General features: G+C 51.3%; 13 protein-coding genes across 13 annotated transcripts; 9 read left to right on the plus strand and 4 right to left on the minus strand.

The window, feature by feature from the left end:
• Nucleotides 1–142: 142 nt before the first annotated feature.
• Nucleotides 143–1,255, plus strand: AYO21_01408 (hypothetical protein; the record flags this gene model as incomplete). Its single annotated transcript, XM_022651391.1, has 1 exon — nt 143–1,255. The coding sequence occupies one exon, from the start codon at nt 143–145 to the stop codon at nt 1,253–1,255; it is 1,113 nt and encodes a 370-aa protein (XP_022516364.1).
• A 212-nt stretch (nt 1,256–1,467) lies between these two features.
• Nucleotides 1,468–3,136, minus strand: AYO21_01409 (hypothetical protein; the record flags this gene model as incomplete). The annotated part of the gene is made up of 3 exons (XM_022651392.1): nt 1,468–2,756; nt 2,805–2,906; nt 3,052–3,136. The coding sequence occupies 3 exons, from the start codon at nt 3,134–3,136 to the stop codon at nt 1,468–1,470; spliced, it is 1,476 nt and encodes a 491-aa protein (XP_022516365.1).
• Nucleotides 3,137–3,913: 777 nt separating this feature from the next.
• AYO21_01410 (hypothetical protein) lies at nt 3,914–5,636 on the plus strand (the record flags this gene model as incomplete). Its single annotated transcript, XM_022651393.1, has 3 exons — nt 3,914–4,466; nt 4,524–4,961; nt 5,134–5,636. The coding sequence occupies 3 exons, from the start codon at nt 3,914–3,916 to the stop codon at nt 5,634–5,636; spliced, it is 1,494 nt and encodes a 497-aa protein (XP_022516366.1).
• An 875-nt stretch (nt 5,637–6,511) lies between these two features.
• Nucleotides 6,512–8,216, plus strand: AYO21_01411 (hypothetical protein; the record flags this gene model as incomplete). The annotated part of the gene is made up of 3 exons (XM_022651394.1): nt 6,512–7,201; nt 7,252–8,046; nt 8,103–8,216. 3 exons carry the CDS (start codon nt 6,512–6,514, stop codon nt 8,214–8,216), a joined length of 1,599 nt encoding a protein of 532 aa, XP_022516367.1.
• Nucleotides 8,217–8,870: 654 nt separating this feature from the next.
• Nucleotides 8,871–9,685, plus strand: AYO21_01412 (hypothetical protein; the record flags this gene model as incomplete). The annotated part of the gene is made up of 2 exons (XM_022651395.1): nt 8,871–9,314; nt 9,377–9,685. The coding sequence occupies 2 exons, from the start codon at nt 8,871–8,873 to the stop codon at nt 9,683–9,685; spliced, it is 753 nt and encodes a 250-aa protein (XP_022516368.1).
• Nucleotides 9,686–10,567: 882 nt separating this feature from the next.
• On the minus strand, nt 10,568–11,413 carry AYO21_01413 (hypothetical protein; the record flags this gene model as incomplete). The annotated part of the gene is made up of 1 exon (XM_022651396.1): nt 10,568–11,413. One exon carries the CDS (start codon nt 11,411–11,413, stop codon nt 10,568–10,570), a length of 846 nt encoding a protein of 281 aa, XP_022516369.1.
• A 580-nt stretch (nt 11,414–11,993) lies between these two features.
• On the plus strand, nt 11,994–13,442 carry AYO21_01414 (hypothetical protein; the record flags this gene model as incomplete). The annotated part of the gene is made up of 3 exons (XM_022651397.1): nt 11,994–12,317; nt 12,381–12,720; nt 12,784–13,442. 3 exons carry the CDS (start codon nt 11,994–11,996, stop codon nt 13,440–13,442), a joined length of 1,323 nt encoding a protein of 440 aa, XP_022516370.1.
• An 817-nt stretch (nt 13,443–14,259) lies between these two features.
• On the minus strand, nt 14,260–16,011 carry AYO21_01415 (hypothetical protein; the record flags this gene model as incomplete). The annotated part of the gene is made up of 2 exons (XM_022651398.1): nt 14,260–15,436; nt 15,497–16,011. 2 exons carry the CDS (start codon nt 16,009–16,011, stop codon nt 14,260–14,262), a joined length of 1,692 nt encoding a protein of 563 aa, XP_022516371.1.
• Nucleotides 16,012–17,399: 1,388 nt separating this feature from the next.
• On the plus strand, nt 17,400–19,640 carry AYO21_01416 (hypothetical protein; the record flags this gene model as incomplete). The annotated part of the gene is made up of 2 exons (XM_022651399.1): nt 17,400–17,466; nt 17,551–19,640. The coding sequence occupies 2 exons, from the start codon at nt 17,400–17,402 to the stop codon at nt 19,638–19,640; spliced, it is 2,157 nt and encodes a 718-aa protein (XP_022516372.1).
• An 829-nt stretch (nt 19,641–20,469) lies between these two features.
• Nucleotides 20,470–22,536, plus strand: AYO21_01417 (hypothetical protein; the record flags this gene model as incomplete). Its single annotated transcript, XM_022651400.1, has 7 exons — nt 20,470–20,536; nt 20,635–20,715; nt 20,783–20,917; nt 20,985–21,144; nt 21,200–21,255; nt 21,316–21,771; nt 21,851–22,536. 7 exons carry the CDS (start codon nt 20,470–20,472, stop codon nt 22,534–22,536), a joined length of 1,641 nt encoding a protein of 546 aa, XP_022516373.1.
• Nucleotides 22,537–23,602: 1,066 nt separating this feature from the next.
• AYO21_01418 (hypothetical protein) lies at nt 23,603–24,706 on the plus strand (the record flags this gene model as incomplete). Its single annotated transcript, XM_022651401.1, has 1 exon — nt 23,603–24,706. One exon carries the CDS (start codon nt 23,603–23,605, stop codon nt 24,704–24,706), a length of 1,104 nt encoding a protein of 367 aa, XP_022516374.1.
• Nucleotides 24,707–25,213: 507 nt separating this feature from the next.
• Nucleotides 25,214–25,855, plus strand: AYO21_01419 (hypothetical protein; the record flags this gene model as incomplete). The annotated part of the gene is made up of 1 exon (XM_022651402.1): nt 25,214–25,855. The coding sequence occupies one exon, from the start codon at nt 25,214–25,216 to the stop codon at nt 25,853–25,855; it is 642 nt and encodes a 213-aa protein (XP_022516375.1).
• Nucleotides 25,856–25,966: 111 nt separating this feature from the next.
• Nucleotides 25,967–26,621, minus strand: AYO21_01420 (glycine cleavage system H protein; the record flags this gene model as incomplete). The annotated part of the gene is made up of 3 exons (XM_022651403.1): nt 25,967–26,280; nt 26,362–26,424; nt 26,477–26,621. 3 exons carry the CDS (start codon nt 26,619–26,621, stop codon nt 25,967–25,969), a joined length of 522 nt encoding a protein of 173 aa, XP_022516376.1.
• Nucleotides 26,622–26,740: the final 119 nt, after the last annotated feature.

The raw sequence follows: 26,740 nt of genomic DNA on the forward strand, positions 1-26,740 counted from the left end.
TGGAGGAGGATGTGGCTGGCGAATACGAGTAACACTTCAGCTCACCAGACATTAGAAGACCGCAATCAAGTATATGTAGGCTCACACTGCCCAGGATTTCGGGATTCAATCATGACTATCACCCAGCAGTCTTGTGTTCATAATGGCTTCTGCGATTGAGGAACAGCATATCTTCACTGATGCCATCGCATTCCAACCCCAAGTGGTCCAGTCAAGCGTCCGAGGCTTAGTGACACCCACGGCCATTACTACAACAGCCAACCCGCTAACTCTCGATCAAGTGCACAAGGTCATTGGACTGTATGGCCCTATCCTCAATCTTCATCCAGAGGAGAAGTATTCCAATACGTCTGTCGAAAATTTCTTGAGCCACTGTACGCTCGTCGACAAAAAGACAAAGGCACGATTGCCGTCACCAAAAGTCGGCCAGCTCCCTCAGAAGGGTGATGACAACCAATTCTATCTCGAACTTTCAGCAGATGGCAAGAAAGGGGACTTTCCAACCGCGAAAGCATATGTGCGCGCCTTTTGGCAATCCGGCATGCCTTACACGGATTTGCAATTCTGGTTCTTCAACGCCTATAATGGACCGGGAACTCTTCATATTGACGGGCTCGTGATGGATAGCATCACAAGCTCGGGTGACATTAACGTCAGTCCTCTCGGTGAGCATGTGGGAGACTGGGAGATGTGCATGGTACGCGTCGACAATTCGACGCTGAAGATCATCAGTATCTGGCTTTCCCAACATTCCAAGGGTCAATTCTTCACGGGCGACCAGCTTGACCGAGCTTTCAAATTCCAAGGAACTCAACCGATTATCTTCTCGTCCCGCAATGGCCATGCCAACTTTGCCCGCGCAGGGTCTAATCCGACCGAGTCCAAGAAGATTGGGGGCATACCAGCCGGATTCGACTTTTTCGTTCGCAACGACACGGCCATCAGTGAGCGCAAGATGGACTGCTCCAAGAAGTATGACCTCGTTTCAGCGGACTGGCTGGGGGTGAAATCTCCCGCTTGGGTGACATACCCATTTCGCTGGGGACCAGAGGGAACTTCGACTCGTCTCAGCGCGGGGGCGGTGGCTGATATCGTCAAGGCGGCTGCCGGGGATGAGCTGTCAAAATTTCTCCCCGTTGCTGCCGGGACAGTTCTGGCTGGAGAGATTCTTCCGCATTTTGTGAAGGGCGACATCAATGGTCCTACTGCGCCGAGTCGGCACGGGAGTTGGATGGGTATCTATCCTGTCTACTAGGTTTTCAGTGGGATTTCGTACTTTAACGCAAATGAGAAATGTATCAGGACCATGCGCCCTTTACGTTTGTGAACGCTTCGTAGCATAACTCGCTCTTTTTTGGTGCAGAATCGTTTGTGTCTCTACCTGAACACTGTTGTCAACGGGGGATAGGCGACATCGTGATTGACAAGACCCATCCTATCAAGCCCTTGAGCCGCCTCATAAAGAGTTTACGGCTTCCAGCGGAATGCTGATTGTTGCCAGTCCAGATCCTGCAATTCTTTGATAGACAGCTCGCTGGCATCTGAGGTTTTTTGGGTAGACCGTTTGATGTTGTCGCGTTGCATCCATATCAGCAGCAGAACAGAGAGCACTAGACAGCTCGAGATGGCGGCGAGGTTCAGCCCATTTCCGATGGGATAATTGGGGCCATCGAAAGGAAGGTAGGACCACGTGGAAATCAATCCTCCGATATTCCCTAGCAAGACGTTGGTCCCGATCGCAGCAGACCTCGAGGTATCCGAGATGACATTCGCCGATATCAAAGCGTTGCTCAAGGCGCCGAACACAAATGCAGAGCTTGCCACCAGGAAGGTTGCACCGTAGCGAGCATTTGCATTCTGTGTGCCGAGGAATATGGCAAATCCGCAAATAGTGAATGGAAGAGCGACAATATAGTAAACAAGGTAGCGGCCAGTCTTCCAGCTCAGATATGGCAGGATGAGGACGAAGGACGCACCCACGATATAGGGTGGTACCGTGTGCAGCTGCTGTGATACCACGCTGTGGTGAGGATAGATGCTTTTGACAATAGTCGGTGCAAAGAAGGCCAGACCCTGGGCGGTGATATTTCCGAGGCCGAAGATGACTGCGGTCGTCAACGTCACAGGGTTGAGAATCCCTCTGAGCAGTTTACCCTTGTTGAATCCGTCGAGCACTGATGTGCTTGACGGCCGCTCCGACTTCACTCTTGCTATGGCAAGGTCCTTCTCCTCAACTGTAAGCCATCTTGCCGTCTCAGGTCGATCGGTCAGCGTAAAAAAGGACAGTAGACCTAGGCCGCAGGTAATGGTTCCCTCGAGGACAAAGATCATCCTCCAGGTCCGTAGTGAGCCGATGTGGTCGAGGGTCAAGATTGCCGATGCGAGTAGACCTCCAAAGGCCCCCGCAAGAGGTGTCATTACGATGTACAGCGAAAGGCGAAAGACAAGCTCCCTCCGCCGATACCACCTGGAAAGATAGTATGCGATTCCGGGAAGCATTCCAGCTTCACAGACCCCAAGCAGGAACCGGACAGCCGACACGCTCTTGATGTTGGTGCAGAAGCCAGTGAGGAGCGAGAAGACGCCGAACCCAAAAGTTGTTGTTGGAAGAAACCACCCCGGGCCAAAAAACTTGCATGCGAAGCTTGCGGGCATTTCGAAAACCACATAACCAACATAGAAAACCGTCAGCACTTTATTATAATCGTAGCCGTGCAGACCAAGGTCCTCCTCGAACCCGGCGAGTCTCGCGTTGCCTTATCGACGTTAATTTCGATAGTTCAAAGAGGGATTGCAGTGCTCACCAATATTGGCCCGGTCGATAAAGCAGCAAAGGTATAGAATGGCGACTGTAGGGACCACGTAAAAGTCAATCTTTGTCCTGAGTCTGGCTTCGGCCTTCCCGTCTAAGACAACCAACGGATTGCCATATCTTCACAGGTCAGTCAATGTAATGTGCTCGGGCTGTAAATGGATATGCTTGCCTGTCTGTGGCCGTGTGGCCCTTTTCTGCTATCTCGTGCACAGTTCCGCGCCTCAAGCCTCTGTTACCATCATCCTGACGGTCTTGGACCGGATAGAAGATATCGGATTGGACTTCAACCTCTGGTGTCTTTTCCACGTCGAAGGACGCCATGTTGAGTGCAGAATTGGAAGCGATGTACGAGGCGGTGGTTGAACTGACAGATCCATTGCTGGCAAGGAGGTTGGCAGCAATTTATGAGAAAGTCGGTTCCCAGCGAATTGATCGTGTCCATGATACATTCCGGCACCGAGTGACACGTGTTTACAAGTCAAACCATATGTACGTTGATGGCGTCGAGGTTTGACAGTATCGATGACAAAAGGACCTTGAGTGGTCGAAATCAAGCGGTCAAGGTGCGTCGGAATTCGCGAGCTGAGCTGCAGCCGATGTCAAAGCTGCCCATTCACAACAAGTTGCTGTGTTCTTGACTGTCTCCGCATTCTGCTAAGTACCGACGCCAGCTGGCTAGTTACTGAGTAGTGGAACGGGTTTGACCGCCCGAGGCATGGCTTGACCCTTTGATTTAGGTCAACGGTCAACCTTCCACCAGGGCCGATTAGCGACGCGACCCGCTTCGCCTCCAGAAACAGACATCCGATAATGTCTTTCTGGGAATAGCAAGTGCCTCGCATCCTTTGGAATAAACTATCTGGCTCAATATGGTAGGGATATTCCTGACTTTACGTCAAGCTGAAGGCTTCTCCGACAGAAGCGGCTCAGCCGCAGCCCGTGCCAGCGAATATGCATTCAATCATAGCTTAACACGATGTGAAGGGATCAACAAGTTCTGAAATGGCTACCTGACTATTGAGTCAAACGAAACCTAGACTCGGGGAAGGGGCTTTTTGTGTTCAGTCGATGGTGGAAAGATGCGTCCAGTAACTCACCATGCTGCTCGAGGAGGCCGACGTCGTCGAACATATATTGTCCAAGAACCCCTTTGAGAGGAACAAAATGCTTACCTCTCAACATCTACTAGATATTTCTTACCCTAGGCCCCAGCAAATCCTCTCTTCAAACATGGTTGTCGGCAACGATGAATATTCCATCTGGAGAACAGCACCTGATGCCCTCCGACTGTGCTACCAACACTTCCTCTGGCACGAAGTCAACAAGAGCAACATCCATCCCTCGATCGACCTGAGTGACAAGCCGGATCTACGCATTGCTGAGCTTGCTGCTGGTCACTGTCTGTGGGCTATGCAGGTTGCAGAAGAATACCCTCATGCTCAGGTAGAGGCTTCAGACATCAGCTTGGGCCTCGTACCTCCAAAGCCTGACCTACCGCCAAATCTGTCGGTGACCAAATGGAGTTTCTTCGACCCGGTTCCTGAGCACTGGAAAGGCGCATTCGATCTTGTCCATATCAGACTAGTCATCCAGGTTTTCGGGGGGAACCAGGATCCTCGAGCCGTGTTGGAGAAGTTTGTGTCAATGCTGAGTATGGGGTTTTTTCCACCTGAATAATGTGTGAAACGTACTGAACGGACGATCTTAGAACCGGGAGGCTATCTCCAGTGGGACGAGTATGACTACTTTGACGCAGACAAGAACAATGTCTACTCGGCCAACGATCCCACCCGCATTCCCAACCCAGAGGTCACACACAACTCCTCGACCCAGCTTTGGAAGATCATGATGAATACATTCCAGTGGCCAACGGAGCACTTTGATCGGTTACCAAGATATTACGCCGATGCAGGATTGAAGAATGTGGTGGCTGACAGCAAACGGCCACCTCCTTCGATCTTCCGTGGCTTCTATGAACATTGGTATGCCCTGGTGGCGCAGTTAATTCCCGTGCTGGAAGCGAGGGATATGGAGGCGAGTCAAGACGCACGACAGCTTCTGGCCCAGATGAAGAAAGATGCCGTTGTCGATGGTGTCTACAGTGCACATATCACCAAGTTCATGGTCGGGAAAAAGCCTGGATCCAGTGGGTGAACTGATGGAGAAGGCAGACTATTTGTCCATGACAAGAACTAATTGTAGTCATCGATGATGACAAGCTTCAGGCGAGACATGTATTTATTTCTAATTAGCGGCTGTCAATAAATGTGTTGCGTTCTCTCTCTTCTCTCCTCAAATATCTGACAATTTTACCTCAGAACAGTATCAACCTCACCGTGTAGTGTCGACGGAAGATTTGCTCAGCGTACAACGAGGGGATTATGGCAGGAATATCTCAGCTAATCTGCTCTTTACCATCGGGAGGGCCGTCACTGGCCCTCTACAATATCCGCTGATTGCTTCTCGCCCGCTGTCTCGTCTGGGTGTGCCTCCTCCGCCTACAGGAACAGCTGACATTACATGGTTTGGGAGGGAATTCAGACGCCTACCGTTCCTCGTGGCATTGATGTCTGCGACTCTTTCAGCCAAGCACATACTGTGGATAAATTTGATGGCCCGTGAGCACCTTACGATGAAATTCGCCACGTTTGCCATCGTCTCAGACTTCCTGTACGAAAGTGTCAATTCGCCGATTTTCACCGCCGTATCCATCAATCCCATGTTCTCAGAATGCCTCTTGTATACGGGCTTCAGTATCTTCATGGCCAGTGGTGCTTTGGGATTGCTAGTAGAGCTTCAACGAATGGCTTTCAAGGCATAGAAGGGGAATCACTCCAGAGTATGCAAGACCGGCTTCTGGGCAATTATACTGCCAATGTCTTGTTTGGCTTCGGAAATGGTCTTGCTACCGGAGGTCCGTTGTACGCGTTGCAACGTCCGGAATGTATATTTCAAACTTTGTCTTCAATGCCATGCCGGCCCTCGAGAAGTATTGCAAGGAGAGATACAAATAACAATGGACACAGTATGCGCGTGAGGTGCCATGGCAGCTGTTACCCGGCATTTATTGAGACTCGTTCCCCTATCCCAAGGAACGAGGGTATCCTGCAATTCGTGTCGGCATACAGGACCTCACGTACTGTGGTAGAGACAGCAGTCTAGGATTGCAGAGACTTCGGCTATAGTCGTAGATTGGCGCAGGAGAAATGAAAATGGTTCCAAGGAAGAATAGGTTCCTGGTGAGCATTGCTCTATCCTTTTTTGATCAACAATCTCGATCGTTCTTTTTGCTGCCTACCTAAGCAACTTGCAAATGATCCGGGCTCTGCCCTGCTCCCCAGCTACTTTACTCACAGTGTCTTCGCTGAGACACGAAACGACGAGAGGCTGAGAGAAACGACGTAGCCGGTGGACTTCAAATCCAATAGAAGGATACTTCATGGCAGAAGGTGGGTGTCGGGCGAAGTTCCGCCCTGCTCGATGGGCCAATTCCGAGGTGGAGACTTTTCCCCAGATCCCCGCAATCACCATGAATGGAATTGTCCCCAGTTTCACCCAAGGTGCTGGATTTGCCTTCAAGTTGTAGTATTGCATCTCAAGTAGCTTGCTTCAATAGCAACCGAGGGTGAATGCATGAGTTCATACCGACTGTCTAATTATCTTCTCGCGTCCTCGGAAGGACAGTTTGGGTGCACGATGATTCTCGACCAGGTTACTGATTGGCTCTCGCAACAAGTGTTATGGTACCTAGTTGGCGCACTTGGATGCCTTTGTGTCGTCCACTTCGCTGCCAATAGGTATGGCACAGGTATCAACCACATCCCAGGACCAGCGCTTGCTTCCTTCACAGATCTGTGGAGGTGCTTTGTGGTCTGGGGCCGTCGACCCGAGCTCAAGCATATCCGGCTGCACGAGAAGTACGGCCCCATGGTTCGGTTGGGCCCTCGAGTGGTGTCAGTGTCTGATCCAGCGGCTATTCCCATCATATATGCTCTGAATTCTGGCTTCGTCAAATCTGGCTTCTATCCGGTCCAGCAAACAATAGCAAAAGGTCGCAGACTGTACACCATGTTCAGCACCACGGATGAAAAATTCCACGCTAAACTCAGAAGAGCGGTATCGAACGCGTATGCGATGAGTACACTGGTTCAATTTGAACCCTTGGTTGATTCCACCACATTGGCATTTCTGGAACAGCTTGAGGAGAGGTTTGCAGACAAAACAGGTCCTCAGGGCATATGTGACTTCTCAAAATGGCTTCAGTTCTATGCATTCGATGTCATTGGTGAGCTCACATATTCCAAGCGGCTTGGGTTCGTGGATCGAGGTGTTGATATTGACGGTATCATCGGGAATCTGGAGTGGCTTCTCAACTACGCCGCCATAGTAGGTCCGTGCCTAAGTCAGAATGCAGAAATGTTAATCGTGGGTAACAGGTTGGACAAATCCCAATCTTGGATCGTGTATTTCTTAAGAACCCATTGCGATTGTTTGCAAGCCAAGTCGGACTCACAAGCTCAAACACCCCGGTGGCGACCTTTGCCAGGGACCGGATCGCCAGACGAGAAGGCGTTGAGCACGCCGAAGAAAAACCAGCAACCATATCTGGCAAAAAGGGAACAAGAAGAGACTTTTTGTCAAGGTTCACTGAAGCCCATCACAAAGATCCTGAGTTCATTACCCGGGAACGAGTTTTGGCGCTGACCGTCGCCAACATGTTTGCTGGTAGCGACACCACCGCGATCAGCTTGCGGGCAATCTTCTACTTCCTGTTGAGAAGCCCAGAAGACATGGACAGCTTGATGAAGGAGCTCTGGGCGCAACGGGAGAATGGGACATTCTCTGACCCCAACGGCTTGGTCAACTGGAATGATGTGAGGGAATTGCCATATCTAAGTGCTGTGATCAAAGAAGCTCTCCGCTGCCACCCTGCTGCCGGACTTACGCTTGAACGAATCGTGCCTCGTCAAGGTGTCACCGTTTGTGGAAAATGGATTCCTGGTGGGACAATCGTCGGATGCAGTGCCTGGACTGTGCACAGAGACAACCTGTTTGGACCGGACTCTGGAAAATTTCGCCCCAGGAGATGGCTCGAAGCATCGCCAGAGCAAAAAAGACAAATGGACAGTTCTCTTTTCACGTTTGGAGCAGGATCCCACACGTGTATTGGCAAGAACATCAGTTTTCTCGAAATGTACAAGCTTGTTCCAGCACTGCTAATGAGATTCGAGGTAAGGGAAACATCCTCCCTCTTTCTGACGGTCCCAGAGTTAACAGCTCTTTGCAGATTGAGTTCGCATATCCCACAAAGCCGTGGAAAGTGCACAACGCATGGTTCGTCAAGCAGTCCGAGTTCAAGGTGTGCCTCCGACGACGGAGAAAGGGGCAGAATCCCATCTAAGAGTCAGGGAAGTTGCCGGAATATAGCTGTTGTCGCTCTGGCAAATGATGCTCTGTGTTTTGGCTGGTTGGCCGTTCCCATTCGAGGACGGCCGCGCTAGGCATCCAGCCGGCGGTTGGAATCTTGCTAGAAAGCGATTGGCTGGAGTGGGACAAGCCGGGGCTCTTGTATGGTGTGTTTTCGATCTCATTGGGCCATCGGCACAGACTTTCCTTGACAGCAAGCCGAGGAAGAGTGTGCCGCGGTCGGAGTATCAAGTCAGAACTTCGGCGAAAAGTGCTGGAACAAAGCGGCGGGCGGTGACAGTAGTGTTGTTATTATCAACACCTTGGATTCTTGATTTGGTTCAACACGATTTGACTCGTCTGAAAAGATAAGAGCTGCGACAAAAGCATTTGTATAGGCTTGCGCACCCAGTCAACTCAATCCAGCGCAAGTTCCGCGCGGAGAGCAGCCTGAGCTCCTTCTGACGTAAACTCGACCCCTCCTTAGTCTCCAAATCCTTTATCCATCTTCAAACTCATCGTATTTCCCCCCCACAACAAACTCCCATCAACCTCAATGACAGGTCGACACAGACTCGCTGCTCTCTCCAAACAGCTCTCATCCGCCTCCCAGTACCTCTTCGGCTCCTCCAAAAGAAACATCGCCAATATGTCGCACACACAGTCCGCAGCATGCTGCAACACTCCGGCTGTGGTCGGCCATGGCTACAAAGAGAAGGGAAACTATATCACCGTCAATGGGATGAAGACATACGCGACTGGACCTTCGTCTGCCACTCAGGGGGTTGTGATTGTCTTCGACATTTTCGGGTTCTTTCCTCAGACATTGCAGGGTGCCGACCTGATCGCTTACGCCGATAAGGATCATCAATATCAGGTCTACATGCCAGATTTCTTTGACGGCGAACCCGCCGACATTTCCTGGTACCCACCAGACACAGAAGAGAAGGGCAAGAAACTGGGCGAGTTTTTCCAGACCGCTGCTGCCCCTCCCAAGACAGTCGCGCGGCTCAACAAAGTGATGGAGGAGTTGCAGGCGAAGAACCCTGGTGTCAAAAGTTGGGGCGTTCTTGGATACTGCTGGGGCGGCAAGGTCAGTAGTACCGTCTTTCTAACTGTCTGCCTCTTATTGCACTGTTACTAACAAACCACCAGATCGTCAACCTCGTATCTGGATCTAATACAGTTTTCAAGGCCGCTGTAGCTTGCCATCCGGCCATGGTTGACCCGAACGACGCACCGAACGTCACTATTCCCATGCTTATGATTCCGTCCAAGGACGAAGATCAAGAAGCCGTGGACAAATACGAGGCCAATCTCAAGGTACCCCACCAGGTGGAATGGTTCAAGGATCATATTCACGGGTTCATGGCCGCGAGAAGTGACCTCTCGGATGAGGATGTGAAGGCAGCCTACGCAAAGGCTTACCGGATCGTGTTGGATTTCCTTCACAAACATCTTTGAAGTGTGAGATAATCAAGTGGTATTGTACGTAGATAGATTGCGAAGCAAAATAACGCAGACAAATAGCAAACCTTTGGTGTGAAAAATACTATTCATATTTGGTGGGAATCACTAGACATTGTGTCCGATACCCCCGAACCCCCTCCCCCCAGGCAACATGGTTGTCCGCGAAGCGATCTCGTAGCGCACAATACATCCCTGACCTGAGCGACACTATGTAAAGAATGATTATAGAAGGGATTTCGTTTCTAGACACATTGAACCTTTCAAACTTGCTCAAGCACGCTATTCAGCAATGTAGGTACAGTTCAATCAGAATGTGGATGAACCTACGGCGCCACGGTGCCGACCTTACAGCGTCTGGCAACTAGCCTGACATGAATGTGATTGCCATGTCTCTCTCGCCAAAAAACGATTGGAGCCTTTGAGCTGCTCGGGTAACATTTCCGGAAGTCTCCGATTTCATTCCTACTCCTCGTTCAGCGCCGGCAGAGTTTGCCGAGACTCTGATAATGAACCACGCCCACGATTCAAAGTGAAAGAAGGGTTCCATGCCCACTGCCTCTTTCGAAAGCTAACGTTGTTGGTTGCGCCACACAAGCAGTTCGCAAGTAACGAAGAGAGATTCCGACTCCTGCAGCTGACTTTTCCCCCTTCTTCAGAGTGGGCTGGGAGCATGATGGCTCTCCACTTCGGAACGTAGGTGCATGATTTTTGTTTTCAAAAGCCACGTTACTATGCCATAACCCGGCTACAGGCATCAAAGAGAGTGTCCTTGCTTCATCAATGTTAGTGGCCATGAGGTACTCCCTCTCCAAAGATCCAAACTTGAGCTCTGTGGAAACGTTAAACATGGATCGTCCAATCATCTTCTGGATGCACTCAACGCTCGCGGGCTGGTGGTTGAGCCCTCCACAAAAAGAAGGCAACAATGATGGTGATTTTCAATGCTGCAGCCGTCCACAACGCACCGGCGAGTCCGACTGAGCTATGTGACCATAGTCCGCCGAGGATGGCGCCGAACAGCAACAACAGGGGCGCCGCTGCCCTCCGGTTCCTCTCTGCATTCTGAAAAAATCCCGCCATGATCAGGGGATCCGAGAACAGGTCGCAGTAAATGCTCGTTAGAACGACACTGGTGAGGCTATTGTATTGAAGAGCCCGGCTGGTCACAGCTTGTCCGCTGCTTTGGAATGCAACCAATGAAATGGGCACGATAACTTCCCACCGAAGGTCGTTTCCTTGCCTGCTATCGACCATCACAACGACAGCAGCTACCACGACCAACAGCATCTGGATGGCGAACGAGGCAAGCAGAACCCACCGTCGCTTGGGCGAGAAGTAGCGGTGGAAGCGACTGAAGCAGAAGGACCCAAAGCAAAAAGAGGCGATCGACGCAAGTGACCTAATCCATCGCGTTCCTTTGGTCGGCTCAACCAAGCCCAGTCCAAGGTAGACGGTGTTGCCAGTTTGCATGCTCACAAAGGAACCCCAGATGAACACTGCTGAGCTGTCGAGCAGCCCGGTGATGACATACGACAGCAGCAGCAGCAGATCAGCCCAGCGCCTGTCGATATCCTCTTTCAAATATTGCCGAAAGCGAGCCAGAGACCGAGGGGAGTCACTCTTAACAAGTAGAGGGCCACTCTCATCTTCAGAACGTTGGTGTGGCTGACTCGCAGCAGTTGAGTCCCCGTTGATGGCCCCGTAGCCATTCGCTGTGGTCATTATTGCGTGTGAGCACTAACAGATGCTCCTTCTGGCGTGATGTGTGGTCTGGTCTGCCTGGCTATATGGGGAGTGGGAGCATAGGGAGGAAGTAGAATGTCTTGGGACGTGAGAGCAAGCGGACTTTGCTGCTGACAAGGAGGACGAAACGATCAGCCGGGCGATGGGGGGAGAAGTCGAGGCCCTTTTCTCGTTTTGCGGAGTTCTGAACCGCGCGTCATGGGCATGGTTGATCAATATGGATGATAGTGGTGAAAGTGGGTTGAGTGGTAGTTTGGTGGCTGGAATTCCCTTCCCCGTCGTCCCCGTAAGTTTTTTGGCCCGTTGAAACAATGTGGGCCGGATGAACGTTCTGCCGTCATCATGACGTTCCTCCTCATTCGCGCCACGGCGGGGCTTCTTTTCCCCCTTTGATGCTTGGGCAAAATGTACGGATTGGCCGGACGGAGAGCTAGTCTGCGGAGAGCATATGTTTATATCTCTCTACTGTGTAAGGGTATATATATTGTGCAGCTCAGTTCCACCCCAGACTTTTTCTCAGATCTTGTTTTGTACCTCCATCTGTCTTACTTGTCTCGCTATGCATCTTCCCCTGTGGTCCCTGTTCGTGAGCTCTTGCTTGGCTGTTCCGGTCATTAACCGGCAACAACACGCCCTGCAACCTCTCGACAGGAATGACCCTTACACGCCTGACAACCGGGATCCCTACGATAGTAAAATTGACTCGTACGGCAAAGACTTGCAGCCACTGCCTTGGCGGAACGGTGATGGCGCCACCATGATGGGGCCGCGAAACAAAGACCGCGAGAGGCAAAACCCAGATATGCTTCGGCCTCCCAGCACTGATCATGGGAGCATGTCCAACTATCGTTGGAGTTTTGCCGACTCTCATATCAGGATCGAGGTGAGCTCATAGAAGAAGATCCCATGCCTTGCTTGGACCTCCAACGTGACTGACGCCGCGCAGGAAGGCGGGTGGACACGTCAAACTACCATCAGAGAACTCGGCTCGAGCAAGGAAATTGCCGGTGTCAATATGAGACTCGATTACGGTGTGATTCGAGAACTTCACTGGCACAAGGAGGCTGAGTGGGCATATGTCCTCGAGGGTAGCGTGCGCGTCACTGCTCTAGACACTGAGGGCGGCAACTTCATCGACGACCTTCAAAAGGGAGACTTGTGGTACTTTCCATCAGGCCATCCCCATTCTCTGCAAGGCTTAGACCCCAACGGCACGGAATTCTTGATCGTCTTTGACGACGGCAACTTCAACGAAGAATCGACCTTCTTGTTGACGGACTGGCTAGGTAAGTCAAAGTCTCTTGGATCGTCCATTGCTTGGCAGTGAAACGTCCACTGATACGGTGCAGCCCACACTCCCAAGTCTGTCCTCGGCGAGAATTTCCGCCTCTCGCCCGAGGTCTTCAAGACCATTCCCAAATCCGACAAATATATTTTCCAGGGTAGCTTACCAGGCTCTATTGACGAGGAGAAGCCAGATGGCACGCACGTCAAGAAGTCCAAATTCAAATTCACCCACAAGATGATGGATCAAGAGCCTCTCAACACCACTGGGGGTCTGGTCCGCATCACCGACTCGACCAACTTCCCCATTTCCAAGACCATTGCCGCAGCCCATCTCGACATCGCGCCCGGCGCAATGCGTGAGATGCATTGGCATCCCAACGCTGACGAGTGGTCATACTTCATCAAAGGCCGTGCACGTGTCACCATCTTCGGCGCCGAGGGCAATGCTAGAACTTTCGACTATATGGCTGGAGACGTCGGCGTGGTCCCCCGGAATATGGGCCACTTCATCGAAAACTTGAGTGAGGACGAACCCGTTGAAGTCCTGGAAATCTTCCGCGCCGAGAAGTTCCAGGACTTTTCATTGTTCCAGTGGCTGGGTGAGACGCCCAAGAAAATGGTTGCGGATCACATCTTCGCCGACGACCAAGACGGAGCAGACAAGTTTTTGAAGGAGATTCACGATGCAGATTATGATCCGATCCGGGGAAAGGCCGAGTAGTCCTGTTAACCGAGATTGTTGCCCAGTATCGGCGTTTTGCAAAGGGTGGAGGGAAGATAAGGTCCCAAAATGTATCTGTAAAGATCAAATCCTTTAGCACCGGGGGAATATTACCTCGTACACTGGACTGATCAACACCTTGACAGCAGGACTGGAAGAGGATTTGATACCCGAATGGTAGTATTATTATGAGGATACCAGGTACCCAAATCCTGTGGCAGAACGATTTGCCGGCTCTAGACGACCCCTTGTTGAAGCCATCCACCCCGAGTGGGATCGAGAAGCAGTGGCCTGTCTTCGACATACTCGTACTCTAAGACTCATGAGGTATTGGTGCGCGATTGAATTGGGACTTCTGAAAATGACTCTGTTCGGCCACAAATTGACGGCGGAGAAATCAGCGGTGCTTGGCAGATTTGTACGTGGCCAGGGAGCAAGTCAGGCAACTTAGTACCCCATCTCGCCGCCAACAATGGTTATAGGATGTAATCCTCCATATGAAGTACGAAGACGCCGCCTCAGCGGGGACAATAGTCGAGGTATCTCTGGTCACACAGACTTGAAGCAGGCTGCTCGTACAAAGAGTATTTCAAGTCCCATCGGGTAGCCAGAGTAGATCATCCCAGATCCAGGCTTGAGACGTGCCATCGAATGTATTGGACACCCTGCTGTTTGGCACGGTACCGAGGCCCGAGAGAGGTTGCGAGTAGGGGAATGTCCCAGTCATCGACGACAGACCGACTTGTTCTTGCTGTCGAGTGCCATTTCCGAGGCGGCCATTAAGCCCATTGCGACCATCACGAAACACTACAACTCGTTAGAAAGGGGTGAGAGACAGGCCAAAGGGCATCAAACCATCTTGTAGAGAAAGAAGAGCGTCACTGAAGTTGCCTGAACCGATATCTCGGGGCAGCTCGCCAACGGGGTGGGGAAACAGCTCAGGCGCGTCTGTACCAGTCCCGCCAAAGATACTAGCATCTTGCGCCGGCACGTTATTTTCATTGTTAGGAGACTGCACTCCGTAGGGCTTCATGAGCGGGGAAAGCTCATCAATGAGAGGGTAATCAGCGACGAGCCTGCCCTGTGCACGATCCTGACCTGACGACTCTGCTTCTGTCAACAAAGCCTTCATCTCTTCCGCGAGGATCAACCGGATAAGCTCTTCCAGAATGACACCACACTGATCAGACACCGTTGTGCGAAATCGATGAAGCTGAGGCAGCTTGATAATCCTGCCCACCGCACGTTTCGCTTGATGAGCCTGATCTGAGCTGGGATCGGAGAGAGCGAAGATGCCAAGGACAACACCAGCGGTGAAGGACTGGATCCCAGCGTAAGCTGCTCCATGAGTGTTTTGAGCAGCAGCTAGGATCTCGGCGTGTTCGCCAATCTTTGATGTTCTCATCGACGAAACCCAGCATTGGTACTTACTTGTCCTGATCATCGTCGTATCAACCGCTTCAATGCTAGTGTGCAGTACCATTTGGTCTGGATCATTGCCTACTTGTGGTGCTGCATGAGGAGACCGGGGGACGCGGTTTATCGTCAATAGAGGCCTATGGAGTACCAATTGAATATTGTCATAAGAAAGTTGAAGGGCGAGGGCTTGAAGCTGGAAGGTTCGGATGGTCCTCATACTCGTCCTGTCGGTGCTGCTGTACTTTAAATTCTTGAGCCGCAATTCCGGCGGTATACATTTTTCCCACCGTAGCAGGCGGTGATTGATCGCTTTGATTTCTCGGACAACTTCAGGAAGCGTTGCTCCGCTCCGGAGATAGATGTTGCGAGTGATTGTAGAAGCGATTCGATAAAGTCGAAACTTGTATCTCTGGTAGGATGCTATGGTAACTGGCCCGAATGCTTCATCCTCATAACGTTCAATCGAATCAAAACCCGGGCAAGTTGTTGAGGTATCATCGATGTTTCCGGGGAAAGAGACGTCCCAGTCGCTGTCATGGACGTTACAGGGAGTCCCAAATGAGATGGCACTAAACCTATACCACAAACAGTGAGTTACTGGGTGTTCGCAGGCCTGAAGACCTCTCTTGACTCACACCTCGGCCGTATAAAGTGCCCAGCATAGCCGCCGCCATACCTCTCGCAGGACAGGGTCATCCATCTTCCAGCGTGATTCCTGCTGCAGTCCTAACGCTTGAGCGACTTTAAATGCACTCCCCACCAAGGCAAAGCTGCGATTTGGTCTGCTATGGTAGACATAGTATGACGAAAGAAGAATCGAGATTTGAACAGCCTCAATATTGGCTTGATCGAAGACATCAAGAAGTCGTTCTTCTGCTTTGTGAATGAGCTGGTTTCCAAGCCTATCCATATCAAACCCCGGGCATCTCGCTTCAGCTTCGGATCTGGTTGAGTACTTTGCGCCTATACCAATGACCAAGACAACAAGAATCAGAAAAGAGATTCGATCGGCGCGGACAAAGCCCGTGGTGATAAGCCCTCGTAATTCAGCGTTCAAAGAAGGTTCATGCAATAACAGCATGAACCAATGCACAGAATATGAATAGCTTTCCAAAGCGTAGTCGATCACATGAGGAGGCGGCAAATCCATCTCAAGCAGATCACATATGGGTAGATACTGTCCACCGGATTCAGAAGACCTTACATCGGGACTGCTTCCCGGAATTGCATCAGTGGAATGGAATAGCCGTGCCGCAGAGTTGTGCTCTCTAAAGAGCTGATCCACAACCTCGTAGGTCGACGTCCTTTCCCCATATACCTCAGAGGATCGCCTGATAGACTCTTGCGGGCTCCGTGTGGATGAGGGCGGGGGTTTGGTCTGGGACAAGGCAGTGGCAGGGCTCGTTTGACGCCCAAGAGAGACCGGGGTCTGCGGAGAGAGAGCAGGCGGCTGATCAGCATCGAACCGGCCGGCGTCACTTGTGTCGTTGCTGGCTGGGAAGTCCGCGGAGGGTTTCTCCAGTCCTCTGTTTTCCGGCCGCTCTCTGCATTCGACTCCAACACGCAAGCACAATGCACACGGTCTGATATCATCACATCGCAATTTCTGCTTCCGGCATCTTAGACAGGCACGTCGTGCTCGCGGCAAGGGACGTTTCTTCGATGAGGGCGCTGTCGCAGGAGTCATTAGGTAGGTCACAGACTAATCGAGATTTCTGGAGGGTTTTGAGCCACAACTGATAGGATGGGCACGGCGAGGTAAACAGGAACAAGACATGTTAGCAAGTGTCTGTGGTAGACTGCTAGATGTTAAGAGCCCAGAACGGATTGCAGTATTCGGTACTTGTGATTGGTACAGTAAATTGGTTGACGCATGCACGAACAGGAACCTCGGTGTTGTTACTCAAAGTATCTGCGGGGGGTTATTTATTTGGTCCGCGCCCGGAAATCATCTTCCTCTTCCCCGTGCAAATATTTTTACCAACAGCTCTATTCTACTTGGCAGCGTTGACATAGATACCGAGTACAGGTACCTATGTCGGACCCTTACATACCGGAAGGAGTCTTTGGGTGGTCTTGCCTAAGGGGCTCTGCTTACTATGCTGCCACAGGGTTGGTGCTTGGGTGGTGCTCGGATGCAGGACCGGATGAGTAAAACTCCACCAGTTGGAACTAATGGGCTTTTATCGCCCTAGTCGCCTTCACCGTCTGCATCTTCGAAACCCTCCAATGAGATTTCCATCACAGGCCCCTTTACCAAGACTCGGAACTTCCTGATTCCCTCGTGACCGGAACTTCTTCCACCGGAACTCAGCTGGAATACATCCTGTGCTCGAATACCCCGGTCTGACTCGATTCATGCCTCGTCATCCAATAAATGAGCCCTAGATAGAAGCTCTGTAAGTGTTTTAGGAGGTAAGTTCTCTTCTTCTCCCCCTTCGTCCTTCAATGGGTTGAGTATCTGGTGCCGTTGCGAACTATCCTCGAGCAGCTACCAAGGGTGGAAGCAAGAGCCTCTACCATAGGCGGTTTTCCGCAATGGTAGTCCACACCTCCAAAGGGTCCGTCAGAGTAGGCGGTCTCGGCAAAAGAGCCCCTCGGGCATGTGAATCGTGCCGCTCAAGGAAGGTCCGTTGTGATGTTACCAGGACTAAGATTCCATGTACAAACTGCAGACTTGACTGCAAAGACTGCTCATTACCCGCAAGCAAGCGACGTCATGTCGGGGATCGTATACTAAACCCAGCCTTCTTTGAGGGCAAGCAACACGGTCCCCGGAGCCCAATATGCGACGCCATCATTGATTTCGGAGATATCAATGGCATCGTCTCGGAGGGGACCAAATATGCTGCTGCCAACAGTGCACTTGGGCATGGTACTTTCAACATCTTCGGTCTCTCTGAAAACGCTGCCTCCAATTTACCAGCGGCGGCTGATAACTGCAAGGCTGGCGATAAAGATGACGCAACAGGTGTCGAGCAGGATTTCGAGGCAGACGTCCTGGCAGATTTCCTAGCGGCATATCCATCGCCCTCACAGACTATTTTGACAGACCACCAACAACCGTCACTCCCCGAGTATATCACACCTTTGAAGAAGACTCTGTCTGCCGAAGACCTCAACCACCTTAGGAGAAGGGGTGCTCTCGACATCCCTGACTCGATAACGCGTGACCTGCTTTTGACAACTTATGCGAAATGGATACATCCTTTCGCACCGATGCTGGATCTCCAAGCCATCCTGTCGGCAGTCTCCAACAACGGTAGCACAGGCACAATCAGCCTGCTTCTTTTCCAAGCAATCATGTTTGCCGCAATGGCATACCTCAAGACGAACAACCAGCATGGAAGCCACAAGCAAACAAGAGGCATATTCTATGAACGTGCCCGACTTCTTCACGACTTTGACGTCGAATTGGACCGGCTCATCATTTGTCAAGCGGCTATCCTATTGAGCTTCTGGGACGGGGACTGTGAAGGTGTCCGGGACAGCTATTATTGGATCGGAATCGCCACATTGCACGCAACCAGTATCGGGCTCAACTTCGATCCCATGAACAGTCTCTCAGACCCAAACCATCGACGTTCATTCAAGACGACATGGTGGACACTTGTGATGAGAGATAGATTGCTTGCTGTCGCCTTGCGGAGACCGGTACAGAATAGCGTGTTTCGTTTCGATGTTCCCATGTTACATCTTGACGACTTCCGACTAGAGTCGCTTTTGGTTGCTTTCCAGAAAAACCTGCAGATTCACGAAATTAGCTTACCCGAGCTAGAGACACTCGCGAGTTCCTGCGTGGCTCTGGCTCAGCTTTCCGAGTACATCGATAAAGTCTTGACTGTGCAGTACACTGTGCAAAGAGCCCCCTCTCCTGCAGGACGGAGCGCAGTCGCTGTATCTCTGGTTCCGAGGGTCACCAGTCCAAGATGGCTGGATATCATGACGTGCGGACAAGAGCTGCAAAATTGGTATGGATATTTACCCACTGAAATACAACAAGTTGAGGGTCATCACGACATCGAAGATCGAAAGGAGAACGAGCTCGTGAGTGTCCACAGGGCTCTCTTAGCCGGTTATTACGCCATGACTTTGATGACTCTATACCGGCCTTTGCTCAACCTGTCATGCTCAAATGCAAATGAGACCAAGCTGCGAAGTCTGTCGATGAAGATGGTTTCACAGGCCTCAAAAAGCATTACAAGTATATTCACCAAACTCTATGCTGACCATCTCATCCCCTGGTTGCCAGACACTGCGATCGCCATTTTGGAACCAGCCGTCGCCACACACCTGCTCTACAGTATGTCTGAGCTTGAACAAGTGCGACAGATCAGCTTTCAAAGGTTTTACCTCTGTTGGCGCATTCTCCAGCAGCTGGGAGAAGTTTACTATCTGGCAGAGACCACCATGTCGATGCTCAATGCCGCCGCCCACAGGCTCAAGTCGCTGCCAGACCTGAGGGGCCTGAAGTCTGTCGCTTGTTCACAGCTCATTGATGTAATCAGTCCGTCTGGTGGTGGCGATGACACGGCAACTCATATAGCCGTTCCCTTTATCGGCGTTGTTGGAGACCAGAAGAAGGATCGACTCGATGTGGCAGTGGACTGGAGTGACCCGCCAGACACCATCGAGCAACGCAGAGATAACAAGCAGGTATCGGACACATGTGACCGTAATTTCGACCTGGAAGCGAGCTGTGCCTTGGATTCGATCAACTTTGACCAACTTGTCTATTGGGATGCGGTCGAAGAGATCCCGACTAACAGCTCCCTGTGAAACCCTGCCGCACACGACGCTGCGTCGACAAGGTCTCAAATACACCGCATGCTAGATGTGAAAGCTGCTAGCTGCATCATGTATGAATATAAGTGTGACGAGAGACGTGGCTTAGAACACTCGCTGGTATAATGTTTGCTTTGTTGAAGCGCCACCGACGCCTCAAAGACGTACATTGCAACACTTGTACTCCTTTGCCGCACGGCCTCGCAAAACCGGGACAAGGCATCGGCTAACTGAGAAGACCATCCACCACCACTCGGCTCAAAAGCTGTTTATCCTACTTAAATTAGCACCTCGATCCCTATCGATAATATGAGCTATATCTGATTTGACGTCCGCCTCATCGCTGTGTTGAGTAACTACCTAAATTCCGCGAGGGCGACCATTCGCTATCCATCGAACTATGCCGTTTATTTCTTCTCGAGGCTTGCTGGCGAGCAACCCCGGATTCCCCAACGCTAGCCCGGATCGACCTCGTTGTTTTCCAATATCTGCCTAGGTACATCAAGTGTCACGACAAGCCCTAGGCGATGATCACGACGTCATGTGGGGAAGCGCTGCAACAAGGGGTCCTTTTAAGAGTGGAGAGGGCCACGAGGACAACGACGATCGACTGCAATCCCAAATTCTGGGTACTACCTTTTTTTCGCTCTGTCCTGGGCCAGACGGAATCGAGATGTGTAACAGCTATCACAACTGAGCCCAGAGTAGATAATATTCTTCTGAAAAGTGAAAAGAAAGAGATATCCGACCTACCACTGGCGACACAAAGCAACTCGTTTTCGCAAAGTCGGAAGGTTCGAGACCAGAAAGGCCTCCAGCCAGCATGGACGACTATGGGCAGCAGCCAGAGGAGTCTCTGGTAGAGCTACGAGACAATTATGTCAAGCCAGGTTTGTGCTCTCGGGTCTCGGGCGCGATGGCTGTCTTCTGCTCGTGAATCCCTGTGGCTTCCTCAAAAATGTAAGCCGTTAACAAAGAGGATTCTTAGGTCTTCGAGGAACTTTCCAGTCGAAATATGTCGTCCTTTGTGCCTTCGTTGTTAGGCTCGGGGGTTTCCTGTTCGGTTATGGTATGTATCACGCACGGATTGCAGGCCAATCCGAGTATTAGGATCAAAGGTTGACTTGCACCTGTAGACCAGGGAGTGGTGTCTGTCATCCTTGTCATGGACCAGTTCCTCGACCAATTTCCTCGAGTCTCAGAGACCGCCAGTGGAGCTGGCTTTTGGAAAGGATTTATGACGGCCATGATTGAGCTTGGAGCACTTATTGGTAAGCACTCCGCATGGGCTTCCAGAATCATGTCAGGATTACACCAGGTCTAATTATCTCCTCACAGGGGCGTTCAACCAAGGCTGGGTGGCCGAGAAAATATCCCGAAAATACTCGATTTGTGTGGCTGTTTGCATTTTTGTGGTCGGTTCAATTTTGCAGACGGCCGCACAGGACTATGCAATGTTGATTGTTGGCCGCCTCATCGGTGGCATTGGTGTCGGGATGTAAGCCTGAACGTAATCCTACCTTTTGGATCTCTTGAGCTGAATTGGCCTCTAGGCTGAGTATGGTGGTCCCTATGTATATCGCGGAAGTGTCGCCACCAGAGATCAGAGGTAAGTTTCTCATTGACCCTGCTCTCGGCGAGACTGTGTGCATTGCTGATCATGCGAAAGGAACTTTGCTTGTCCTTGAAGAGTTTTCCATCGTTTTCGGTATCATATGTGCCTATTGGTTGACCTTTGGCACCCGTTATATCGGCAGTGAATGGTCATTCCGACTTCCCTTCCTTCTGCAGATCATACCCGCTGTACTTCTGGGCATCGCTGTCCTCTTCATCCCCTTTTCACCCAGGTGGCTTGCGTCAAAAGGGCGTGATCAAGAAGCCCTGGCCGCTCTGGTCAAACTCCGCCGAGTCCCAGCAGACGATCCACGAATTCAAGCCGAATGGTTGGATATTCGTGCTGAAGTTGCGTTTCACAAGGAGGTTGCTAAAGAGAAGCACCCCAATCTCGGCATCGTGGGTTGTCGGTCTCGTTGGGATGCTGTCAAACTGGAACTTGCGGCTTATGCTGATTGTTTCAAACAAGGCTACTGGCGCCGCACTATGGTCGGCGTTGGTCTGATGTTCTGTGAGTCCTCATTCTTTGTTTCTGGGCTCTTATCTTCTGCATTCTCCCCGGCTTGGTCATGGCTAACGAATCTTCGCAGTCCAGCAGTTTGTTGGCATCAATGCCCTGATCTATTACTCTCCCAGCTTGTTTGAGAGCATGAATGTCGATTACAACATGCGGCTTGTTCTCTCGGGTATACTGAATGTCACGCAGCTTGTTGGAGTTTCGACATCTCTGTACACCATGGATCGCTTCGGACGGCGGCCGCTTCTGCTGTTGGGAAGTGTCATCATGACCATTTCCCATGTCATCATTGCAGTCCTCGTGGGTCTATACTTTGAAAGCTGGAATGATCATAAAGACAAAGGTTGGGTGGCCGTTGCTTTCCTTTTCCTCTATATGTTGGCCTTTGGCATGACATGGGGACCTGTGCCGTGGGCTATGCCATCGGAAATCTTCCCAAGTTTCTTGCGAGCGAAAGGTGTGGCATGGAGCACCTGCAGTAACTGGCTCAATAACTTCATCATCGGCCTAATCACACCACCTCTGATCCAAAATACTCAGGGATTCGGAGCGTACACATTCTTCGCTGTCTTTTGCGCCCTGAGTGGGATATGGACTTGGTTCTGTGTGCCAGAAACAAAAGGGCGCAGCCTTGAGGATATGGACCGGGTGTTCGGAGATAGAGCTGCGGCGGCAGATAAAGCTCGAAGGAAGGAAATCATCAATGAGCTCAAGCAAGTCGATGGTCGAATGAAGCAGGAAGAAATAAAGACAGCATAACTGCATTCAATACGGATCGACTTATTCCAGTCCGCGATGAACCGGAAAGCCTGTGGCTGAATCAAGAGTGCAGTTTTTGATCTTTGTTTTCTGCGCTCCCTTTAGATTGCCGGCGTCGATGGGGTCGCACAGAGAGGGATTCTCTGTTCTCTTAGGTGATCGAGAAAGAAATGGCGACTGTCAAAGTGCCACTGCCTTCTTTCATGGTTGTACCGAAGCATCGACATGTCGTTTGATCTGCCTAGAGTTTATCGTGAAACAACCTCCTACCTTTCCTCCAACACTTCGTGCGTGTAGTAAGTCGGAGATGGGGTTGTTCGCAGACTTTGAGCGGACGTCTACCATGAACTGCGTTGAAGGATCGCAGGAGCTGACACCCGCCACTCTTGATGATATGGTGCTCGACAGTCCTTGTGTCTCGTCGAGAGAGTAGCGCAGGTGACTCGCTTCACCAGAAACGGCCATCTGAGTCCATCTTGTTGGCGATTTGAACAGCGAGCTCTTGTCGACAGTAGAACCAAATAGCGATGACTCGCGTTCGAAGCTGAGCATGCCGACAAAGGGATGTGAGGGCAAGAAGATAGTCATTCCTTCGGATGAGTACGAGGCAGAATAGAACAAAACCCCAAGAGCCGAACAGCCCCACAGAAACCCCCGTTTCACCCCCACAGGTCAGCATCTGGCTGGAATTACGGGGTGACACCGGATCGAGGTCGAGGCTCAAACAACTGCCGGGGACTAGACAGTTTGCAATTCATATACGGCATGAAGTGCCGAGTACATGACAACAGATAAGTAGACTTGGCCGGCGTCGGACATCTAGGAAAAATTTCTCTTCAGATATCGTTATTTCGATTCTTCAAGCAGCTCAAAAGCAGCATTCTAGTCAGGACAAGTAAGGACGATCGCAAACAAGGCGCAGGGTGACCGAAGCGAAAAATGACAATTCCGTCTACTCACAAAGTCTCCATTCTGGTGGTAAGGATGCGCAATGACCGCTTACTGCTCAGAAGCACTCACGGGTGGATAGAGGCACGATGGGACATACCACTTTGAAACCAAGACCATGCCGGTCCCCGAGATCAGCCCTACCGATTTGCTAGTTCGCTTGTCGGTATCAGGAGTGTGTGGCTCGGATTTTCATCTCGCAGAGGGCCACTCGGGCCCAACTTGCGACATTCTAGGACATGAGGGCGTTGGACGAGTTGTGAAGCTTGGATCTGCAGTGAATCCGTCCTTTGTTAATGTTGGTACTCGGGTTGGCTTAGGATGGGTGCGGGACGTGTGCGAAGAATGCTTCTGCTGCTTATCCCCAGGCGGCGAGGGACGTTGTTTGGCAAAGTTGTGCTCTGGCTTGAGAAGAGACGGTACTTTTGCAGAGTTCGCCGTTGTCCCGTCGCGGTATGTAATTCGGATCCCGGAGGATGTCCCTGACGATCTCGTTGCACCGATTCTATGTGGCGGGGTGACGGCGTACAAAGCCATCAAGGTCGGTGAGGCAGTCCCAGGCCGATGGATGGTCATCTCAGGTGCTGGAGGTGGTGTTGGGGCTTTGGGAATTCAATATGCGAAGGCCATGGGATACCGGGTTATCGCGATTGACGTCGGAGATGCCAAAAAGGAGTACTGTCTGAAGCTGGGCGCCGAAGTGTACTATGATGCCAAAGATCTCGACACGGCAACGGTCATGGCACTCACAGGAGACGGTGCTGCGGCAGTTTTGGTCATGGCGAACTCGGGGAGAGCGTACCAGGCGGCACTGGAACTGGTGGCTCCCTACGGGACACTTGTCTGCGTGGGAATACCGCCGGAGGATCAGCTGGTAAACTTTCATCCTATTCTGGGTATTTCCAAAGGCGTGAAGATCATCGGCTCTGCTGTGGGAACCAGAAAGGACATCTGGGAGGCAATCGAATTCGTGCAACGGGGCGCCGTGAAGCCAGCAGTGGAAATGGCCACCTTGGACGATCTGTCCGATATTGCGAAGAACTTTGGAAAGGTGAGCAGCATCCTCATTCTTCCTCTCCCCCTCTTTCTCTGGGACATAGCTTTGACGAATGTATCTTTGATCGATCGAAATCAGACTTCGGGCAAGTATGTCCTCCGGCTGAGCGATGAAATCAACGGTTCCGACTCCGGGAATGCTGATGCCCTGAAAAACGGTCACTAAGGGAACATGGCACGTCGAGGTCTCCAGTGAGACGAGGATACATACCCTTTTTTGTGCAGCGAGATTCAAGCAATAGATACAGATCGAAATCCTGCATATTGACGTTTTCCAAGCTCGGATATCACGGAGTGTCGACTGATTGGACTTCGCTTGAGGAGCACCATCTTCGATCGTCCCTGGTCTGGAAGCTTCCCCGCAAATCATGCTCAGCGCTCATGCATGATTTGCCATTTTGAAACTTGAGTCGTGCTTCGTCAACCGCTCATCAAACTCACCTCAGCATACGATTTGCGAAATGATGGCCAGGGCGTGCAGCTCCAGAACGCGCTGCTTTTGCCATCAGGTGATCGACGACGCCCGGCCACACCTCAACCCCTCTTTCGTCATGCAAGGGTGTTTTTTGAGAGCTGACCTGTCGTGTCCATACCCTTCTCTTTTGCATATCTCTTCGAGCTTCTGGACTGCAACTCCAGGTGAAATTGACCAGTAATGTTCTCGGTTGCAACGATGGCAGCACGACCTCTACTGCTTAGCCTCGCTTCAGCAGCTCGGCCAAGGGCCCTGTGCCTTCCCATCCGAGGTGCAACCAGACGAGCGTTTCAGCCATCTACAGCAAACCTCAGACCCACGGCTGCCACATTGAGTCCTTCAGAGTCGATTCCGCTCAATAGCCAGACACCAACGCCGGGCACCGTACTCCCTGAAGCCGAGGTGTTTCCAGAGAACACGCACGCGGCCTTCCTGGGTGAAGCTGACAGCAATGAAGGGCACGACGCCATGCGAGAGGCCCACGGGGCACCACAACCCGCCCTCGAAGCTGAAAATTCGGCATTCCTAGGCGAAGCAGACTCGGATGATCACTTTGAAGTGCGCAAGACTATAGAGGGAGATAACAATCCGCCCCTGGATGCAAACAATGCTGCGTTCCTTGGTGAGGCCGATAGTGATGACGGCTTTGAGGCACGAAGGGCGGCTGAGAGGGACAAGCAGGAAGGCCTGGATGCGACAAACGCCGCGTTTCTTGGTGAAGCTGATAGTGACGATGCACATGAGGCTGATTTTGACATACATCCCGAGAGACATCGTCACAGCATCGAAGATACCAGCGTCAGTGGGTTGCATGGGCAACAAGGAGAACAAGACCAGTGAGCAAGTAAGCTGCAAGGACCACTGCCGATGGATATTCCCCTTATGTACCTGAAAACCAGCCCAATTTCAAGAAAGCCCATTGTTATTTTGTTCTGATATAATTGACCCGTCTTATTCTTTCTCAAATTTATCGTAGTCCTCTTTGCTCATGAGATTGTCGAGCTCATTCAGGTCACTCACTTCAATCTTCGCCAGCCAACCCTCAGACTCGGGGCTTTTGTTGATCGTTCCTGGCTTCTCTTCCAGCACCTTGTTATGATCGGAAATCTTGCCCGACACAGGCGTCATGATGTCGGAGGCAGACTTGACGGACTCGACTGCGCCGATCGTGTCGCCTTTGGTCACTTCCATGCCGAGTTCGGGAAGCTCAACATAGACGACATCTCCCAGGGCCTTAGCTGCGTACTCGGTGATGCCTATGGTTCCTGCGCTGGAGTGTAAACATCCTGGCGATTGCCCAGAGACCAAAGCTTTGAAATGGTGAAGATTGCGCTGGGGAAACATACCTGTCTTGCCGTCGCTGTCGAGCTCTATCCACTCATGATCTTCAGTGTATTTCTTCACGCATACTGTAAGCAAACTAGAGTTAGTAAAGCTCAAATTGAGAGAGTGGTGACGCACGGGCAGGTCTCGCAGAAAATGATCTGGTAGAAAGGTAGGTCGATCGACCTAGGTGAGACTTGACTGATGACCGCGGGACGACCACTCCTTTCGTGACTAATTTCGAGACTGCCGGCATGAGCCGACCTAGGGTAGGGGAAACCATTGTATGTTTGTCTTGACGCGGAAAATGAAGTGGAAAGACGCGAATATTTAAAAGGGCTCTGTTGTGAGCTCCGCAAATGCAATCGATAAAGATCTTGCGATCGGAGACAAACCCGCCGT

Source organism: Fonsecaea monophora (assembly GCF_001642475.1).
Source record: "Fonsecaea monophora strain CBS 269.37 chromosome Unknown Scaff5, whole genome shotgun sequence".
Classification (NCBI taxonomy): Eukaryota; Fungi; Ascomycota; class Eurotiomycetes; order Chaetothyriales; family Herpotrichiellaceae; genus Fonsecaea; species Fonsecaea monophora.